This window comes from Haplochromis burtoni, unplaced genomic scaffold (genome assembly GCF_018398535.1).
Source record: "Haplochromis burtoni strain Fernald_Lab_line unplaced genomic scaffold, NCSU_Asbu1 Contig_413, whole genome shotgun sequence".
Lineage (NCBI taxonomy): Eukaryota > Metazoa > Chordata > Actinopteri > Cichliformes > Cichlidae > Haplochromis > Haplochromis burtoni.
Window position 1 is genome coordinate 437,278 of NW_024582774.1, and position 17,759 is coordinate 455,036.

The window sequence follows — 17,759 nt, forward strand, 5'->3', positions numbered from 1 at the left end:
GTGCTGTTCTCATTTTTATGTCCAGCAGTTGCACTCCAGCGTATCTGTGCTCAGTGTGTGTATCAGTGTGGGTTATTCACGGTGCTGCTATGCAGACTGACTGGAGCCACGCTCAGACAGTTCCACTGTAACCCCAATTCTGAGGCGAAGGCCTGGAGTGCATTCACAGAAAGAAACCTTTACAGCTCTGCACTTCTCCATCCAGAGGGACAACTTGTACTGAGCAGCAGATGTTACACAGCTTTATGTACTAACGTGGATTATTCAGGAGACTGCTATGAAGACAGAGTGGAGCCACAGAAAACCTGCTTGTAAAACTGAAGTAATGCACACGATTGTGCAGTTGTCCGTACAATGAAATAAGCTAACGGTGTATTCCTGAATGAAACACTGGGACCAAAAGTCTTTTTTGTGCAGTAGTGAAACACATTCTTCCAGGAGGTGAAGGCTCAGCTGATGCTCGCTCCTACACAGTGAAAGAACTGAAATGATTTACTGGACAACTTTTAAGATTTTGTAGTTCATGTACATTTCCAAATATCACCGTTTTTTGTGTTCAAATCCGATTTTACGTTATCTGTTTGTTACCCTAACTGTTGCAAAATGAAGAATCCCCTTCCTCTGAGTAATATGTGGAACAGACCTGATAACAAAGACCCACAGCAGGTCTCTGTGCCTAGCACTAACAAGAAGTTCAAGAGGAAGTCCCGCGAACCTAAAAGGTTTTTCAATGGCCCCGAGCCCGACAGGATGAACACCTACACAGTTGACGTGACTGATGCAGACTGGGTAGATGACGCCCATATGGAGTCGCATAATGTCCACAAGCTGGCTCCACTCAAGAGACACCTGATGATGTCACAAGAGCCGATGGCCAGTACCACGGGGATTCTGTCAGGATTAAAAGAAGACATGGCTGCAGCTCAGAGTGGTGGTGCCATAGATATGAGAATTGGCAGTAATGTGCCTGTTGATGCTTCCAAAGTTTCCCAGGTGCCCACCTCCTCATTCTCTAACCCAGAGATCTCCCACTGGCCCACCTCCATCTCCCAGCCTCTGTCCAGCAGACTAAAACTGGGCCTTCAGTCGATATTCCCTCCTTCAACATCAACCTGCAACTCAGCCAGTCACCAGGTGTTTTCCTTAGAGGCGCCTCCCGGCCAGTCTGCCGCCAGAGTCTCACAGTCCTCCGAGTGTCACGAACATATGGATCCACAGGTCCCTTCGCACAAGGTGAATATGTCCTTTCACATATAATCGTGTATAAAAGAATGTACACCCTCTTTAAATTCAAAGGTTTTAATTGCCAGTAAATAATAAACAGTCCTCTGGTCTTTAGCTGGTTTAAAACGATTTAAATGCAGCCACGGATAAACCAAAAGGGGTATTTTTCATCTGACCTCAAAATAAGCCAAAACACAGAAACAATGTGTGAACCACCAACTACAACCTTACCCAAGGACGTTTGGCATGTAGGCTGGGCTGAATCACCAAAGTTTTGATCAGTCGATGACCTGCTCTACCTCCTGAGCTACACTGAAGTGAAATGCTGTGGTGGGACCTTGGGAGAGCTGTGCATAATGTTTGCAACCCTCAGTGAACTGAAGCAAATTACCTCATTAATTGTCCAATCAACTGAAACTTGTCCAATGAAATGTGGCCAATCAAGTCATCGACTAACTTCTCCACATCATGTTCTTAGGGTTAAATTGTCAGACTTAAAAGCCATTTATGATTTCACAAAAATTCTCACCTTTTATAGATTAAGAGGACTCCTGGAAGAATTGAATATATATTTAATTGATTGATAAGGAATCAAATAAAAGGAAAAAACGTCTGCACGTCAGTGTTTAAGATAGTCCACAATCCAAAGGTTGCTGCCAGAGTAAGTAGGAAATGCATCCTAGAGGGTAAGCTCAGTGATAGTGTGCTAACTCCAGGCCTAACCCCATGGCCCGTGTTTCACCAGGAGTCTCTGAGGAAGCGGATTGGCTTGAGTCCTGATGGATCTGGGCATCTTCCAGAAGTCAAAGCCATCCAGCAGACCAGGAGGCTGCTAGCAAACGCCAGGGAGAGGACCCGTGTCCATACCATCAGTGCTGCATTCGAGGCTCTGAGGAAACAGGTCAGATTCACACTTTATAATGTCCCTCTATGTACAAATATATGTTTTCTGATGGCTGGTTGACAGCCAGGTTCATCTTCTGAGAGACACACATCATCTCCCTAAAAAGAAACTCTGAAGGTGTCGCACCGACTCCTACGCTGAGAGGATGAAAACCTGGGTAGATGAGTGACTGTCTGTCCACCATCCTAAAGTTTTCCTCAGCCTTTGTTTGCACTTTGTTTGTTTGCATTGTAGATTCTCACTGAAGGCATCAACACATGTGGAATTATGCATTAAACCCAAAAGCTGTGAAATCTCTGCAAACATGTTTTAGATTTCAGATTCTTCCTCATATCCAGCCTTTGCTGTGATTCCTGCTCACTCTCTGCATCCTCTCCATGAGCTTCACGAGGTCGTCGCCTGGAATGGTTTCCAGCAGTCTGATGGGGTTCCCAGAGCTGCGGAGTCAGTTTCATCATAGCTCTTGATGTTGTTTCTCTTTACTTAGCTGATTGGTTCTTACCATAATATGAATTCTAACAGTTGTCAAACAGGCTGTCAGCTGTGCACCAACCTGACTGCTGCCAACACACCTGATGGTCCCAACTCCACAGGTGAACCCCGACAGGCTCACCTGTGAGGTGAATCATGTCAGGTGGCTGTTTCATGAAGCTCACTGAGAGAAGACTAAGCACTGTGGACAAAGCGAAGCGCGGCTCAAATATAAGACATATTTAGACTTATTTCTTTAGTTACATGATTCCATATGTCCTGCTTCATATATTTGATGTCTTCAGTTTGTAAAGTAAAGCTTATCCGTGTATATCTCTGAATCTATTTCACAATACATTACAACACGTGTAGCAGTTGTTTCAGTGTAGCTGTGTAACGGCGTAAACACCTTAACTACACTACTTATCTCTGTCCCTCTGGAGGCTCCACTCTCTGCATTGTGAGGTCATATGTGGAGATTGATATTACTCACTTCCATTAATGGTGAAAAGGTTTGGAAGTGTGAAATCATGGTTTCCTTAAACCTCAAAGACTTAATCAAAATGTGGTTTTGTCTTTGGTACCACGTGATGAGCTAATACGTGATGCACTAACAACAGTAATAGAGTATAAGTCCATATGTTTCTCTTTGAAAACAGCACAACACTTTAGACAAACGAGAAGAAGCTAAAGGAGAATCATTTCCTTCTCTTTTCCTTCCTCCAACCACGGACCGTGCTCTAGGTGCCGTGTTACTCGTACGGGCAGAAGCTCTCCAAGCTGGCGATCCTACGTATAGCCTGCAATTACATCCTGTCTCTGGCTCAGCTCGCGGAGCTGGACTACAGTTCAGATCACAGCAGCGTGAGCTTCTCTCAGTGTGTTGAACAGTGCACACGGACCCTGCAGGCCGAGGGAAGGAGCAAGAAGAGGAAGGTGAGGTGGAACTCCCATAAACATGCATTTACAGTTAACTTTTATCACACACGTTCTTGAATGATTGGGCCCCATCATATGTTAAAGATACCACAGTACCACGTTATCCCAGAACAGCACATTGCAGGCTAACTTTGCTTCCTGTAGTTTCCAAAAGTTCGTGAACGTTTTGGAACAACTGTCATAAACTCACATTTTACAACACAGAAAGCAGGTGAAACGTGAGAAAATGTGCCAGTTTAAGAAAAGTGTTTGATGGCAGCAACGCTTCTCAGAGAACGTTTGGAGATGTTGTTGAAGAGTGTTTGATTGCTGACAGGAGCAGGACGCGCACTCAAACGTTTTCTCTCAGCTTACTGTAGAGAAGCATCAAGAAAGATAAGCGAGACTAAAACTCAAAGCTGTGTAGAACAGTTTGCTGCTGAACAGCTTCACTCTGTTTGTTTTAGGCTACATGGGAGCACGCGTTGGTCTAAAACCTGTATCTGCCTTCCAGCTTCGATGGTGCTTTTCCATCATAGATGAAGACTTTTAAACGAGGGCTGCAGAACAGTTTTAATGAGCTGTGGTCAAACGAGGACAGCAGCCTTTCTGCATCATGTTCACATGTCGCTCGTTTGCATGAGCGTTTGCTGCGTGTTCACAGAGACGTCCATGACGTCATCCAGGACTGACTCTCAGCCTTATGTAACTTACCTGTTGCCAGTTAATCTGGTTAGCTGCTAAATGTTCCTCCAGCTGTTTCTTGTCGCACCACTTACTTTGTTCCTCCCGTTGCAGCTTTTGCACTGGTTCTTAGCATCTTTCTGCTCTGCCTGAGCACTCACGTGACTTTGTATAATGTGCCTCATTCACCTGCTCAAGCTAGCACTTTTTCCTAAGTGCTTTCTGTCTAACATTTACCCATAACCCAGATTAGGGTTAGTATTCTGCTCCAGGATATTTGGCATGCACACTGGAACAGCAAGCTTCCAATTAGATGACACAGTCTACCTCCTGAGCTCCTGAGCTTCTAAAACATGCTTCCATCAAAGTGAGCTCATTTTTTAGGAAATAGTAAAATGTCTCAATTTAAACAGTTTATTTAACAGTTTTCTGTAAAATATGGGGTCATGAGATTTGCAAACCATCGCATTCTGTTCTTATATATGTTTGAGACAGCATCCCAACATTTAGAGAATCAGGTTGGTAGAACTGTAGCTGTCAGGCTGCTGTGGACCGAGCCACCAGTGTGGACTCAGGAGACGACACCCACTCTGCTGACTGGCTAATGACTTTCCTTATTAAAGCCAATAGTTAGCAGTATAACTAATCATTCATGTGTTATGCTGCTGTAGGCTTAGGCTGCAGAGACGATTCTTTTCACCTGTTTCTACTCCTCAGGTGTTTTTACATCAGCGCTCCATGTCACTCAGTTCTGTCTCCCAGTTTGTGTTTTGCATTCTCCATGGGGTCCAATATTTTTTACATTTCTTTATTCAGTTCTTCTTTCTTTGTGTTTTTTATACTTCAATTGCTTTTGTTTGGTTTGTGGTGGTCCGCGAGCAGACACAGTGTAAGAGGGTTTTAGGGGATCTAATAAAAGTACTGCATGAACTGTTTAAGGCTGCCAGACAGAAGCAGCAGGCTCCAGATGTTTGTTTCAATACAAACACATAAAATACACATAAGCTTTTTAAGTGATATTTTTAAGACATGACATGTATGATGCTGAGAAACTAAATGGTAAATGGCCTGTATTTGTACAGTGCTTTACTCGTCCCTAAGGACCCCAAAGCGCTTTACACATCCATCCACACACACATTCACACACTGGTGATGGCAGCTACATTGTAGCCACAGCCACCCTGGGGCGCACTGACAGAGGCGAGGCTGCCGGACACTGGCGCCACCGGGCCCTCTGACCACCACCAGTAGGCAACAGGTGAAGTGTCTTGCCCAAGGACACAACGACCGAGACTGTCCAAGCCGGGGCTCGAACCAGCAACCTTCCGATTACAAGGCGAACTCCCAACTCTTGAGCCATAATTATCAGGAAGTCCTAAAAACTCCCTGAAACTTAAAGGTCTTAAATAATCAGGCCCCATCTTATCTTAATGAGCTTGTAGTACCATATCACCCTATTAGAGCACTTCGCTCTCGCTCTGCAGGCCTACTTGTTGTTCCTAGAGTATTTAAAAGTAGAATGGGAGGCAGAGCCTTCAGTTTTCAGGCCCCTCTTCTGTGGAACCAGCTTCCAGTTTGGATTCAGGAGACAGACACTATCTCTACTTTCAAGATTCAAACTTTCCTTTTTGCTAAAGCATATAGTTAGGGCTGGACCAGGCTGCTGGGGCTTCCCAGAATGGGAACACACTCAGCGGATTTTCAGATCATCCACTGAGTGTTTGTTCCTCACCATGTGTATACACCACTCTTCACTTAATTATTGGTTATTATTAACCTCTGTCTCTCTTCCACAGCATGTCTTTATCCTGTCTTCTTTCTCTCACCCCAACCGGTCGCGGCAGATGGCCCCGCCCCTCCCTGAGCCTGGTTCTGCTGGAGGTTTCTTCCTGTTAAAAGGGAGTTTTTCCTTCCCACTGTCGCCAAAGTGCTGCTCATAGGGGGTCATATGATTGTTGGGGTTTCCTTTGTATTAGTGTAGGGTGTACCTTACAGTGTAAAGCGCCTTGAGGCGACTGTTGATGTGTGTAAATACATTTGAATTGAATTTCTCAAATTGAAGATAAAAGTCTGAACTTCCATCACATCATTGTTTGATCCAGGTTTGACTGTGTTGGTGCACAGGGGACTTTAGTAGATGGTGTAAAATCTACATTACCGTGTATTCCTCCCCCTACTCCCAGCCGGTCGTGCCAGATGACTCCGCCTCCATCAGCCTGTTTCGTCCTGTTAAAAGGGAGGAAACCGCTGCTCATAGGGGGTCATCTGAGTTTGGAGATTTTCTCTGTTTTCTGTTATTTATTATTGGGTTCCAATATAAAGTGCCTCGAGGTCACTGTTGATGTGCTGTATAAATAAAACCAAATTGGAAAAATGTATAAAAAGTGAAGTAATCTTAGTCCTCATATAGTCCTGTGATTGGAGGAGTACAGTGGTTGTGACATTGAGTGCTCAGACATAATTAGCAAGAGAATAAAAAGTTTGAAACACAGAAATATTTTAGAAGTAACTTAAAGCTACTTTGGCTGCTTCCTTTTCACAAGGGTTTGATTTGTCAGTGTTTTCACACCCTTCCTGAAACAAATCCAGAGGGCTGCTGTGCATTTATACAGTCAGGCCATAAGTGTTTGGACTTGGTCATTTTGCTTCTGTAGACCAACACAACTAAGTTTAAATCAAACAATCAAAATGTGTAGAAAGTTCAGAATTTCACCTTTAATTCAAGACATTTAACAAAAGCATTGCATACTTTGTCTATTTTATATGCAGATATATTGAACCTTTGAACAGTATCAAAGAAAAAGTAGGACAAAGATGGCGTCCAACTATTGAGCAACTGAAATGTGCCCGTCAAATATCTGCTTTCAAACGTCCTCCTTAGTTCTCCAGAGCTCACAGAGCAGAGCTGATGCTGACACGTGCTGAACGTATCAATTCAAAAACTTTAACCCTTTAAAATAAATGTGAACTTTGTATTTTGTATGAAAGGTGTTGCACTTTTTATTTACATGTTGCGTAGCGTTACACATTTTTGTTGAACCACAGAGTCGGTGGACTCTTACTTCTGCACTTCACACTAATCGAGTCACGTTGCTCTTTTAGATGTAAACGAGTTTAGAGCTTTTTCCCTGCTGGCTAGCTTTTTTGTGCTGCTTTGTCTGCTGGGTGTGTGTTGTTGTGTGTGTGTGTGTGTGTGTGTGTGTGATGTGTGTGTGTGTGTGTGTGTGTGTCTCACATGTGCGTGTTCTGAACCCCAGACACCAGATGTTTAGAGTGAAGGGGAAGTAAAGCTGGCGCCATAAAGGGACAGAGGGTATGAGAAACGGACCACGCACAACTCACACCACACCCAAACACACACACACCACACACACACACCACACACAACAACACACACACACACACACACACATACACACACACACACACACTTGGCACATTCCCCAGCAGTCTCTCTAACACATTCCCGTGCTCTGCCTCTCCGGGCCATCTGCTCCAACATACTTTGAAACAAGGAGGGGAAAAAACACAGTCATCATCAGCTTGTCAGACAGCAGCAGCTGGTGGAAAGACAGGGTAGGGGGTAGGGTGTGGTGTGTGTGTGTGTGCTGTGTGTGTGTGTGTGTCGTGCGTCTGTGTGTGTGTGTGTGTGTCTGTGTCTGTGTCTGTGTGTGTGTGTGTGTGTGTGTGTGTGTGTGTGTGTGTGTGTGTGTGTGTGTGTGACTGACTGAGTGTACTGAGTCTGCTGGTCTGTAGTATCTGTGTCTGTGTGTGTTGTGTGTGTTGTGTGTGTTTGTGTTTGTGTGTGTGTCTGTGTGTGTGTGTGTGTGTTTGTGTGTGTGTCTGTGTGTGTGTGTGTGTGTGTGTGTGTGTGTGGTGTCTGTGTGTCTGTGTGTGTGTGTGTTTGTTCTGTGTGTGTGTGTGTGTGTGTGTGTCTGTGTTGTGTGTGTGTGTGTGTGTGTGTGTGTGTGTGTGTGTGTAGAGCCTCTGAGTCTGTATACACGTTTAGCAGGAAAAAACCTTTTTGTTTCATTGGCTCTAAGGTCGCACATACTCAGGACAAAGAAGACTGAACAAAAACAGGTTTGAACTGCCGCTGTGCCGTTTCATATCTTAAAAATATAAAATAAAAAGCTTTGTTTGTATGCAACAAAGAGCCTGCAGTGGCAGCCCTCCAATGGTAGGCCAGTTTGCGGGTCACTCATCATACAGGACAAACCTAATAAACTGGAAACCATCAAGCAACCGCTTCAATGGTGAAGCCTCTGTACCTGCACCATGCTGTATCTGTATCCATATATGAAAAGCAGAGAGCACAAAACATTACACATTGACTGAAGAGGCCACTTTGTACTACTGTGGGTGAGGCTGGTTATACACACACTACCATTAACCTTCTCAGGTGTGTGTAATTTGGCTGCATCTTTGTTTCTGTTGCTGGGAGAATGTTTACAACAGCTTCATAAAATCACTGAATAATTCTAACTACAAGGTTGTTATTTACTTTCTAACAAATAGTTTTGAGGAGACAGAAGTAAAATTAACAATATTTTCTCACTGTATCAGTATTTATAAATATCGATAAGGTTTCATGTAGATCACATGATGTTTGTTACCTAATGCTGATTTCCTGTTGTTACTTGGCGGCACTATGAGGGTGGCCTAATATTTGCCAGACTCTCAGTAAGCATCAGATTTTATAGTGGTTGCTATGCATGCGTTTTTTTGTTATAGCTGCATATCAGCCAGCACAGTGGACGCCAGTCCTTCATCTCTGCTTACTATTGGCCACTCATGGGTAGTTTGTTTTACTCAAAACCAAGATGGTGGACAGAAAGTCATAAATGCTGAAGGTCTGTGGAATATCTCGTAAACCCTCCTAAAGCTGGGAGCAGAAGTCTGTGTCCGTGTTGAATCTAGCTTCTATAATACACAACAAAACACAGTGTTTATATGTTTGTGTGTTTCACATCACTCGGAAAAAGTTCTGTATAGTGGATGTTTATCACCTACTGTTGATGGCATGTTGCCACTGGGTGGTACTATTAATGTGACATAATACTGGCGCGTGGATGTACACTGTCCAGTCTGTCTCACATTTGACATACTTCATGAAAGTGTAAACATGACGACATCAGAGATGTGAGGCATGAAACCTGTAACAGGGATAGATGCATCAAAACATGTCAAATATGGGCCCTGGGGCCTCCTCCTGGTGGGACATGCCCAGAACACCTCACCCAGGAGGCGCCCAGGAGGCATCCTTGTCAGATCCCTGAACCACCTTAATTGGTTTGGGCTCCCACTAATCTGCATGCCAAATATGCTTGGGGAAGATACTACCCCCCAGTTGCTCTCTGATGCATCCATCGTGAATGTTAGCTAAACAGCACTGAAAGAAGAAAGTGCTGGTGTGACTGGGTGAAGGTGGCGTGTTGCATAGAGCGCGCTGAGTCCTCCAGGAGAGCAGAAAAGTGCAGAGCCATCAGTCCAGTTACCATGTAAATACTAATACACTTAGATTATTCTGTGACAGTTTAGTTAAGCAATGATTCTCTGCAACTTTTCACTCTGAGTATCAGAAGAAGGTCATTTTGTTGCTACATGAAAAATAATAACACTGCCCAGCTGATGGCAGATGGCCCCGCCCCTCGCTGAGCCTGGTTCTGCCGGAGGTTTCTTCCATAGGGGGTCGTATGATTGTTGAGTTTTCCTCTGCATGTGTTATTGTAGGGTCTACCTTACAGTACGGAGGTGACTGTTGTTATGAGTTGGCGCTGTATAAATAATATCGGATTGAAGATCATCTTCTCGTCTTCTCTTCCATTCACAATCACTTTTTGTCCTGCATAGGTTTAGATCTAAATGAACGCTTTCCTCATCGCATGCTTCCTCATGCAGCACACACAATAAACGCATTCCTTTATTAACTGAAATGATTTTATTTTGGCAGGTTGGAAGAATGCCCGAGGATGTTTGATGTTTTGAGACTACTGCTACCAGAATCACCTCCTCCCACTGCACGATCACACAGCCAGCCTCAGGCCACACTCTACTGTTGCACTGTGTAGAACGAAAAAAGCATGAAACAGTAGCATTTACTGTAAAAACAAAGAGGCTCATGTCATTCAGATTCAATTTAGATTTCCTGAGAAATAGCTGATAATGTTTCCTGGTGGACAGAAGGATGATCAGGATGACAACTAAGAATTAATAATAGATAGTAGTGTTTACAAGTATGTGAACAATGATCATCCTAACTTTGCTTAATTTACCCGACATGGCAGTTACCTAAATATTTAACCAATAATATGACAAAGTTTACATAAATCTAGGTTTTTTTTTGCTACTCTCTGTTCTGTATATCAATTTAAGCAACATTACTAAACATCTTGATTTCTTGTATGAATTCAACATTAAATGTGAACGATGCTAAAACTAAGGTACAAATCCTAAGGTGAGAGAAAGTATGAATGAAAGGCCATACAGATTTGGAATTAAAATAAATACCTTCAATAAATAAATGATATATTCCAACCCCACTGAAGTGTTCTTACATTCATTTTTCTGTCCCATATTTACGGAGCCCTGCAGGGGACATGGGAGAAAAAAAATTAAGACGGACTTTTGAGATCTCGCAAAACTAACTCGGGATCTCGCAAAAGTTTCATACATCTCTGAAAACGTCGGAGCACTTTTGCAAATATGTGATGTCTTGTAAACCGAGCAGATATCTGATGTTTACACAACTACATTCACGCCTCAAAATATCTTAAAAGTGTATTTTGTGACGCAGAAAGAGTGATATTACAACTAAGTAGCTGCCGCCATTGTTGGAATTCAACTTTTGCGAGATCTCGCAAAAGTCCGTCTTAATTTTTTTCCTCCCATGTCCCCTGCGGGGCTCCGTACATATTCTGTCACAGCTCCTCCTCTTTGGTTTTTATCTGTAGTGTTGGCAGCCGGTGCTATCCTAAAGAACCACTTCAGTTTATTTGTGAATAAGAGTGATGCAGCACTTAACAAGAGAAAGGTTTAAGAACAAATTCAAGAATACACCAGCCCACTGTGAACGTCTTCTGTGTCCCACACAAACCTTATAAAACACGACGCTGACATCGGAGTCAATCGTTTAGTTTTCATGGACTCTGTGATTTTTCACTTTCAGTCTGTCAGGAACAGCTGTGCAACATAAATAGTTCTGAATAAAAAAAAATCTGATAAATGAAGACGTCTTCTTCTGTAAATAAAATCTTTGTCCATGTGCAAATGTGGATGGTAGCGCGTCCATAGTCAGAAGCTCCGCAGCCCATCAGGGTCCACACACAGAGGTCGCTGTCAAAAGCTTGAATTGTACCTTTCTACAAATCTGCGCCGGGGCAATGGTGAGTTCCCAGTCAGAAATCTTGACACTCCTTCAACTTGAATTTCCCACTCAGAAAGTCGGATTATGACCACGCAGCGGTGAATCGCCCCTCGGCTCTCCATGGTGGAGTATGATGAGGTCGAGTTTCTGCCCAAGCACGAGGGTCCCTGTTGATGTGGGGGACACTGACGTATGGGCTCAAATTGTGGTCATAAATATTTTGTACTTGTAAATTAGGATTTGTGTGTGTAAACAAGATTTGTGTGTGGACTTAGGCAAAAAATACGTGTGAAACTCTGCACTCAAGTTTCAAGTTTCAAGTACGAATTTTGACCCAGTTTTTCTTCCTTTCATCTGATTGGCCAATGTCATGTCAATCACAAATTTAACTATCCAATCAGAGAACAGGTGGGTTTGGCTATTGGAGGGGTGCTTTATGGAGTCCACACACAAATCTATTTTACACATATGAATCCTAATTTACAAGTACAAAATATTTATGACCACAATCTGACCCCACGCTGATGGGATCAATCAAGTATCCTTCTATAGATCTACGAATGACTTAAAATTAGAGTAAGAACCGCAAACTCATTATGAAAGTGTCACAGATGAAGAGCATCCACAGACGTCTGTACCACTAAACACTAAAGAAGCTGCCCCCTGCTAGGAAACGATGCTAATGTGAAACAGCAGGACAAACGTACAGAAGACATTTATTAATGGTGTCGTTTATCTGTTGTATTATTTTTCTCAAATACATTTGAAAAACAAAGTCAGGTGATCACGGTGAGGGTTTCACTGTATACACTCTGAGTGATCATGAACACACAACTGAACTAAACTTGTGTTATATGCAGTGTGGCTTTAGCTCAGTGTCGGGCCTCAGATATGCAAATACTTAATGAAAGCCTGGCACTGACTGGATGTGCAACCCGTTTCCAGGCATCGTTTAATCCACTGCAGGCAGCAGCTTTCATCCATGTCTGCCAGGTTTCCTTCCATATCAGTACATTTATTATTTACACCCTTTTTCAATATTTGGTATTCATACAAACATTTAAAATATAAACCAAGTTGAGTTAAACTTTATTAAACTGTATATTCATACATTCGCTCCACATCAGTAATTTTGCCCTTACATGATAAATGTTCCATCTAAAACTTTCATGTTTACTTATTTCATATTTGTTGCTACGCTGCATAAGAAAAGATGCAGAAAGGGCCCTTCATGAGAAGATTTGGTGCTGTAACAACATACAAATATGAAATAAATGATTCCTCATAGAATTGTTTTTATTTTGTTTCCATAAAAGCAGAAATAGAACACGACCACATCCAGTCCAGGTGCCGCTCTGGTTGGAGGATGTTGAGCAGAAACCCTTGGTCAACATTGGAAACATTAAAAGTCAGTGTGGGGGGAGACGTGTGTCCGTCATCGGACTGCGCACACATCCAGAATACAGAACTTGGCTCTACAAGTAGGGCAGGGAACCCTGCTGGACAACCACGTCTCCGGTGTCTGCTCGTCTAGACGGCTGGCGAACCATCGACCCAGACACAACAGACACCACATGGGTCTGCAGTGACACTGCTGGCAGTCTGAATCGTCATCATCGGTCTCTGTAGCAGACAGGAATCACACAGGCGTAGTTACACGAGCACATATGAACCCACCCAAAAAACGATCAGCGTAGTTTTACCTGCTTCGTGGCAAAGCGTGACCAGTTTGGCGTTTGCTGGAACCTGCATGCAGCCGATACAGGGCTCTAACTCCTGTGTACGCACACAGCACATGCTTCTGACTGACTCATCTCAGCACTGGACACAATTTGATGAATGCAGCAGTGTGTACCTGTCCGTGGGGGAGAGCGTACGGCTGATTGAGGTCCACCTGAGCCTTGAACGTTTCCAAAAAGAGTTCACTGAGCGTTCGATGGATCACCACATTAGGAGAGTTTCTGATGGGAGCCCGGAGCTTCTCCCGGAGCTCTGCGTACTCCGTAGAGTTGAGCCTGGAACGAGTGGGAAAGACGATTTGATTTCTCTTTGACACGAGACGTGCCGTTTTGTCGAGACAACACATACTTGATATTGAATGGTGTGACAGCAGGGTTAATGCTGTCAACTCTCAGGGTCAGGATCTCTGTGGGTGAGGCTGAATCCGGACTCAGGTGGTGCTGTGTGGACTCTGTCACTGTGACGTGGCAATCGCTCTGCAGGGCCATGTAAATGTGATACGTGGTCACCTAGAAGCAGACAAAGAGGGTCAGATGTGCCTGAGCAGACAAAGTCTAGCTGCAGCTCATGCGCACAAGTCAGCAGTTGGATTCTTGTTGAAATGCAGCAAAGTTACCAAGTCCCTGTTCAATAAATAACCAACATTAAAAAAACTAAACATATTAAGATGCAGGATAACAGAAAAACAGTGAAGATGCTCTAAAAATATTTATGTACCAAAATTATTACATGAAAAGCTCAGAATGGATTTGTATAGTTGGTCAGTTAATCATCACAGTGATTGCAGCACACAGGAAGCCCACGGCCGTCGCTCTGTGTCCTTGTAGCTCAGGTCTGCGTTTGTTTGTTCGCCGTGCACAGAATCACTTTTCCATGGTCAGACCGCAAGTGTGACAGCGTTACTGCGACAGCGTTACCATGACAACGTTACTACGGCAGCGTTACTGCGACAGCGTTACTGCGACAGCGTTACAGCGATAGCGTTACTACGACGACAGCGTTACTGCGACAACGTTACCACGACAGCGTTACCGCGACAGCGTTACCACGACAACGTTACCACGACAGCGTCACCACGGCAGCGTTACTACGGCAGCGTTACCGCGACAGCGTTACCGCGACAGCGTTACCGCGACAACGTTACCGCGACAGCGTTACCGCGACAACGTTACCACGACAGCGTTACCACGACAACATTACAGCGATAGCGTTACTACGACGACAGCGTTACCGCGACAGCGTTACTACGACAGCGTTACTGCGACAGCGTTACCGCGACAACGTTACCGCGACAACGTTACTACGACAACGTTACTACGGCAGCGTTACTACGGCAGCGTTACCGCGACAACGTTACCGCGACAGCGTTACTACGACAGCGTTACCGCGACAGCGTTACCGCGACAACGTTACCGCGACAACGTTACCGCGACAGCGTTACTACGACAACGTTACTACGACAGCGTTACCACGACAGTGTTACCGCGACAGCGTTACTACGGCAGCGTTACTACGACAGCGTTACCACGACAACGTTACCACGACAGCGTTACCGCGACAGCGTTACCGCGACAACGTGCAACCAATCTGCAATTTTCCCGTCTCTGAAATGGTTGCCTTGGAGACGAAGAGTGCAGGGAAACAATGGCAATAATAAATATCATCAGTTTTCAATGGACGGGGTCAAGGTTCCTTCTAGTCCGTCTGTGATAACGGTTCCTGACTGTGACGGATCTCACATCAGCTGTGAGCCCTTTAACCACAGACTTTATAAAAGCAGAAACAAACGGACGCTTTGTTTCATTTATGATCAACAGTCTATCAGAAACAGTCACTTACACGTTTCTCTCTGACGATAGCGAGAAGAGGCTGAAAAAAAAGATGTTTATGATGTAAGGATCATTTTTCTGATAGGACTTTCTGTGGACTGTTGTCCTGACAACTGAGACTCGTAGGAAAGCACAGGATCAGGATTTCTCGGAGTTTCTCTGCAGTGCGTGAAACTAGAGTTGTGCAGTTATAATGCCGAAGAAAAGCTATACGCATATTTATTAACACTCACCTTTAACACCCAGGTGTCAGTGACGATGACTCGAGCTCCCGGTGCTCCTGTAGCAAACTTATCTATGTGTCTGAACTCAGTGTTGATGCTGACTGCCACAGAGCCCCAGCTGGAGAAAGGGGGCTGCACATGGGCCTGCAGCACCTTACTGATTGGATGATTGTGCCAGCGACGCCGGGACCAGTAGAAGACAATTATCCAGCTGACCGACTGGAGGCAGAGAGACAGAAGGAGAAACGCTCTCCAGTTGTCACTAACCTGGAGAAACAACAACACAAGAGATCACTGCCTCAGGTTCATGATCAAGAGAGTTTGCACCACTAAACCCAAACAAAAGCCGACAACAACAAAATGACTCCAACATGTTTGCTTATTGGCTCCTGTGTTCTGGTTATTCCTACAGATTACATTAGGGAAAACTGTCTTCTTTTTTCAATTCATCAAATGTGCTACTCTGCAAACAAAGCCATTTCCTGCATAAATTCAAACTTTTCTACCCCACAGAGTCATGAAACCCTCGTGGAAATGTGATGCCTCATAAGGTTTTCTTCCCAGCTACAGCAGCTGGACCCAGAGACGGGGAAGCTGCGCCAGGAACGAGTCGGCTAAAAGGCTGTAGGCATAAGCAGTCCTTTAACAGTGTGCATGTGTGGGCCCTGCATGCCACAGCCACCACAGCCCACCACAGCTTACTCTGATCAACAAGGCAGAAATCAAACACACAATCAGTGGAAAATGCACCGTTTGTCACGCACAGTTACATCACTTTCACCCAAGCGCTGTAGCAGAGCGTGGGCACGTGTTGCAGTAAAAGAGATGGACGATGATGACAACACAACAGCTCGTAACCAGAGAGGAGGCGTTTCTTCTGTTTGGAAGAGTTTTGGTTTAAATGAATAACAGAGATGCTGCGCCGCCATCTGCTGGTCAGCCTGCTTCTCTGTCAGACTTTCACCAGCATCATTACCAGTGAGCTAACACGGATAAAGAAGAATGTGTACTGCGAATGCTAACGATCCATTCTCCGACTTTGCTTAAAAACAGTGGTGAGCATTAGATCGAACCTGAAAGGACAAAAGTTAATGACCGACTCCAAAGCCCTGTGTCGTGGGTTTTTACTTAACTGATTTTGTTTTTTTGATAATGTTTTATATGAGCCAGTGTAAACTCATAGCACAGCTCACTCTCCAAATGCACCGCCTGTTCTCCAGGATCTACATCAGCATAAATGTGTTTCCTTAAGTACACAACAGAGGGCGTGGCCCCGTGCAGGCTGCAGGCAGAGAGCACCAGCCAACCCACCTGGTAAATGTTAACCAGGTTTTTTTCTGGAGCAGCGACACACATTCCCATGTAGTAACCTGCAGAGAGAAGACACAATATCAGACAAACACGAACCTGCTCCATGTTTATCAGGTACACCAACATCACAGGGCCCCTCCACGGAGCAACAAACCAAGACCAGGTCAGACGACACCGCGACTGTCCTCTGCTCGGGGCTCTCGTATATAAAACCCGTGTCTACTGCCAAGCACTGATTTAAAAGCTCAAAATCAAAGTGTTATCGCTCCCACGGGCGTGTCCTCCATCATTACTGACCTGTGCGTGGATTTAAAGTACAAATTATTCACTTATTTAAACTGTTCTAATCTTTTCTTACCCATGGTTCCAAAATGTTATAATGGTGACACTGGTTCTAACACCCACTGTGTGCGCGACGTGATTGCGGGGAACAGAGTGCTCTTCTACCTGTGTGACAGTGACGAGTTTACCTAAAGGCAGCGCGGAGTGGACCACGATGGTGATGCTGGTCCTTCTGATGTGATACTGGATGAAGCCCACGTCCTCGCTGCCCAGCCACGACGAGAACAGGTTCTGGATGGTGAGGCCGGCCGAGCGGAACTCATTGGGCGTGAACACGAAACAGAAGGAGAGGACGACGTAAGCCAGAGTAAACGACAGCTCCGGGCTCTCCATACTACTGCCAAGGTCCGAGTATATTTACCTCACTTCCGCATACGTTTTCTTCTTCGTCGTCTTTTCTTTTCTTCGACGCTTTTTCAAAATGCCGTTTTCAAACACCGGGTTGAGCCATTACCGCCCCCTACCGGCTTGGAGAAGACGAACCGAAAGTCTGGTCTGCCTTTCACACATATGCTCTTCACTTCAGCTTCAGCTCATCTGTAAAAGGAAAATCTTCTAGAAGTGCGTTTGTGAGGCCACAGTCTCAGGTCTAATTCTAGGTTAGAGTCAGCGCAGGCCGGGAGAAAGATCTTCCACACCAAACTTGCTGGGTCAGGGTTACTCTTGACTGGTACCAGGGTGGCTGGTCCGTCCCCTCTGGTCCTCTCACCTTTGGCCGTGGTAAAAGTTTATTTATATATCGCACA

The 17,759-nt window shown here is 44.6% G+C and overlaps 2 protein-coding genes across 2 annotated transcripts; one reads left to right on the plus strand and one right to left on the minus strand.

Moving 5' to 3' along the window:
• Positions 1–189: 189 nt before the first annotated feature.
• atoh8 (atonal bHLH transcription factor 8) lies at positions 190–10,743 on the plus strand. The gene is made up of 4 exons (XM_005944905.3): positions 190–1,233; positions 1,970–2,125; positions 3,344–3,535; positions 10,155–10,743. Exons 1-4 carry the CDS (start codon positions 604–606, stop codon positions 10,179–10,181), a joined length of 1,005 nt encoding a protein of 334 aa, XP_005944967.1. The 5' UTR covers positions 190–603; the 3' UTR covers positions 10,182–10,743.
• Positions 10,744–12,845: 2,102 nt separating this feature from the next.
• On the minus strand, positions 12,846–17,402 carry tmem129 (transmembrane protein 129, E3 ubiquitin protein ligase). The gene is made up of 7 exons (XM_005944904.2): positions 17,142–17,402; positions 16,672–16,730; positions 15,370–15,627; positions 13,656–13,816; positions 13,423–13,582; positions 13,271–13,343; positions 12,846–13,190 (listed from the first exon to the last, which is right to left on the minus strand). Exons 1-7 carry the CDS (start codon positions 17,344–17,346, stop codon positions 13,003–13,005), a joined length of 1,104 nt encoding a protein of 367 aa, XP_005944966.1. The 5' UTR covers positions 17,347–17,402; the 3' UTR covers positions 12,846–13,002.
• Between the last annotated feature and the right edge of the window lie 357 nt (positions 17,403–17,759).